General features: G+C 38.0%; 1 protein-coding gene across 1 annotated transcript; it reads left to right on the top strand.

The window, feature by feature from the left end:
* Nucleotides 1–356: 356 nt before the first annotated feature.
* Nucleotides 357–1,292, top strand: LOC306640330 (olfactory receptor 8B12-like; the record flags this gene model as incomplete). Its single annotated transcript, XM_079104529.1, has 1 exon — nucleotides 357–1,292. One exon carries the CDS (start codon nucleotides 357–359, stop codon nucleotides 1,290–1,292), a length of 936 nt encoding a protein of 311 aa, XP_078960655.1.
* Nucleotides 1,293–3,736: the final 2,444 nt, after the last annotated feature.

Raw genomic sequence — 3,736 nt, 5'->3', positions numbered from 1 at the left:
CAGCAGTGTGGCTCCAAGTGGAAAAGGGTGAGTACCAGCCTGACCCACTGCATCCTGCAGTAGGGCGGTTAGAGGCTCAAAGCACAGGAGCCGGGTAGCCTGAGTTCACCTACTGCTGCCACTTGGTAGCTTTGAGATTTAGTGCAAGTCACTCAGGTCTCCTTTTACATCATCTGTAAAATTAGAACAGGTGTAATGCCACATGGCATTTAGCAGTGTGCCTATTCCATAGTTAGTGCTCAGTAAGTCTTGTCTTTTCTTTTCCCTCCACCCTCTTAACTTCTGCAAATTTCCATGGTGTGTAGATTCTCTTAGTGACTCTCTTCTTTTCCCCTCACAGACCTTCCTAGAGGAGAATGGCTGCAGAGAACTCCTCTTATGTGACAGAGTTCATCCTTGCAGGTTTAACAGACCAGCCGGGACTCCGGATCCCTCTCTTCTTCCTGTTTCTCGGTTTTTACGTGGTCACTGTGGTAGGGAACTTGGGCTTGATAATGCTGATTGGGCTAAACTCACACCTGCATATTCCCATGTACTTTTTTCTCCTAAACTTGTCTTTTATTGATTTCAGTTACTCCACCACCCTCACTCCTAAAATGCTGGTAGGTTTTGTGTCAAAGAAGAACACCATTTCCTATGCAGGATGTATGACTCAATTTTTTTTCTTCTGTTTCTTTGTCTTTTCTGAATCCTACATCCTATCAGCAATGGCTTATGACCGCTATGTTGCCATCTGTAAACCACTGCTGTACGCGGTCACCATGTCTCCCCAGGTGTGTTTACTCCTTTTGTGGGGTGTTTATGGGATGGGGGTTTTTGGGGCTGTGGCTCACATGGGAAACTTAATGTTTATGACCTTTTGTTCAGATAACCTCATCAATCACTACATGTGTGACATCATTCCTCTCCTTGAGCTGTCCTGCAATAACTCTTATGTACATTTGCTGGTAGTCTTCATTGTTGTGACCATTGGCATCGGGGTGCCCATTGTTACCATTTTTATATCTTATGGTTTCATTCTTTCCAGCATTTTCCACATTAGCTCCACTGAGGGCAGATCAAAAGCCTTTAGTACCTGCAGTTCCCATATTATTGTGGTATCTCTTTTCTTTGGGTCAGGAGCTTTTATGTACCTGAAACCACCTTCCATTTTGCCCCTGGACCAGGGAAAGGTGTCCTCCATTTTCTACACTGCTGTGGTACCCATGTTCAATCCATTAATCTACAGTTTGAGGAATAAGGATGTCAAAATTGCCCTGAAAAAAACCTTGAGCAGAAAAATCTTCTCTTAAAAGATTGGGAAAGATGATCCAAAATGTCATCATAGTATTTCTTCTTCTTCTTTTTTTTTCCAACTAAAGAAACAAGCTAGTGTTTTCTACCCTCTACTTAGAGGAAACTTAAATTTGCTCTTAGGCATGTTTATTCTCTTCACTGGTTTACCCACCCAACTATTTCAATCGCTCTTTGTTTTACAAAAATATTTTTTGTAATCATAGAGCAATTGATCTCTACTGTGCTTAAGAAGTCATTTAATACAGTCTGTTCATATAGCACATCACACACGGGGAATTCATAAGTATTTTGTATGTTGTCCATGGACACACCTGTCCTTCTGCCAGAACTGGTACTGGAATCCATGCCTTGAATTGTAATCCAATTCATGATACTTTCCTATAGCTCTGCTTTCCTGTTCCATCTTTCTCATGACCAATTTCAGTTTAAAGGTTGTTGTGGGCTCTTAAAGTAATCTAATTCTTTTCCCAGTGATGCTGTGCAACTTTTCATGGGTTAATTTTTGGAATATAATATTTGCAAGAGTGTTGGAGGTGAAAAATTTGGTTGATTTGGTCTTGGCAAAAAGAGGTATGTTTTAAAATGTTATGTGTGTGAGATTGGGAATCATGTAAGGTTCCACATGGAATCAAGCATCCATGCTTACTGAGATGGTCTGCAAAACCCTATAGTCTCAGGTTATTTCATTAAACCTCCTAAGGAAGAGGGAGGCAGATTTAAGTTACTGAAAGATGTTGAATACAAGTTTCATTCATTATCTGTAGGCTATGGAGGTAGAATGTGGACCTTTCTTTAAGCCTCTGATTATAAGGTACTATAGCCTTGAATATAAGTGAGCCAGTTGAGTCATAGGAACAAATCAGTTATTAGGAAGACAAGGTAACATTATATTTTGAAGCATTGCATATATCTGTGATCTTCTAATAGCAGGGCATAAAGGAAAGAGATGGTCTCAGCACAGGTCACGTATTCACAGTGTTGGGTAAATGAAGGCACTGCTTAATACAATCTGAAGGACAGCTTTTCAGTCTGAACACATTATTAGTGGTAAGAGTTCTTTTTGAAACAATGACATAAACTGCTTAGAAGATGTTTGGACTTATGGACTTTTCTTAATAAAGTTTCCTTCTATTAGAAGAAAGGAAAGTTTGTATACATTGGATAAAAGTTTAGTTTTTTTTTTTTTTTCCTTTAGAATCATTCTGTTCAATCAGGATGTAATAAAAGGAATGAAAGTTTAGGAGAGAATTGTGCTTTCATAATGGGGTAAAACATTTATAGATTGAGGATCTGGTGGAGAATATGGGGAACCAGTACAGAGTAGGCAAACGGGAAAACACTGCATTGAAGTGTTTTAAACTGAAGTAATAACAATATAGTAAAGTGCACAAGTATTAAATATTCAATGAATTTTTCCCATTTGAAATGGCTCTTGTTACATACCACCACATACACCCAGAATTAGAAGATTCTATCATTTAAGAATGTTCTTGCCTGCTCTTACCCAGTAAATACTACTCCTTACCCTCTTCCTGGAACTATTCACTATTTTCACTTTTATCATCACGGATCCATTTTGGTCATTCCTGAATTTCCTAAAAATGTTAAATAGCACATATACTCCTTCTCCTCATTATTATTATTACTTTGCTTTTTTGGAATCCAGGGCCTTGCTCACACTAAGCACATGCTCTATCACTTAGTTACACCCCCAGGCCAACACACTAACTTTAGTGCTTGGCTTCTTTCACTCAATGTAGAGTGTCATTTGTGGTTAATCTACAGCATTTTTCTTGGTTACTGCAGCTTAGTATGTGCTCTTTGTACAAATGTATAGCAATTTACTTATCAATTATTTTCTTAGTAGACATTTGGTTCATTTTCAGTTTCTGCTATTATTAATATGGTTGCTAAGAAAATTCTTAAAAATGAACTTTCTTTGGAATATGCACTGTTTCTCTTAGATATATACCTAGATATGGATTTCCTGGGCCATAGGACAAGCATTTATTTAGGTTTCTAAATTCTATCAAATATCCAGGTGTGATGGTACTCACCTTGTAATTTCAGTGACTCAGGAGGTGGAGGCATGAGGTGGAGGCAGGAGGATCACAAGTTTGAGGCCAGCCTCAGCAACTCAGCAAGGCCCTCAGCAACTTGGCAAGCCCCGTTTCAAAATAAAAAAACAAAAAGTAGAGAGGATGTAGATCATTGGTATAGTGCATGGCAAAGTGGTTTAATCCCCAACATGTAAAAAAAAAAAAAACAACTCAGATAAATAATAATGTTGGGCACTTCTTATATGTTTATTAGCTATTTGGGTATCACTTTGTAACATATCTGTTCAATTTTTTCCTACTTAAAAATAATGTTAGTGTTTTTTATTTAATTGATTTGAGTTTTAAAAAAGTATATTCTGGGTATGAGTCCTTTGCTTACT

Source organism: Sciurus vulgaris (assembly GCF_902686455.1).
Source record: "Sciurus vulgaris genome assembly, chromosome: 11".
Classification (NCBI taxonomy): domain Eukaryota; kingdom Metazoa; phylum Chordata; class Mammalia; order Rodentia; family Sciuridae; genus Sciurus; species Sciurus vulgaris.
The sequence above is the reverse complement of the archived record's forward strand: the minus strand, read 5'-3'. Positions and strand labels throughout refer to the sequence as shown.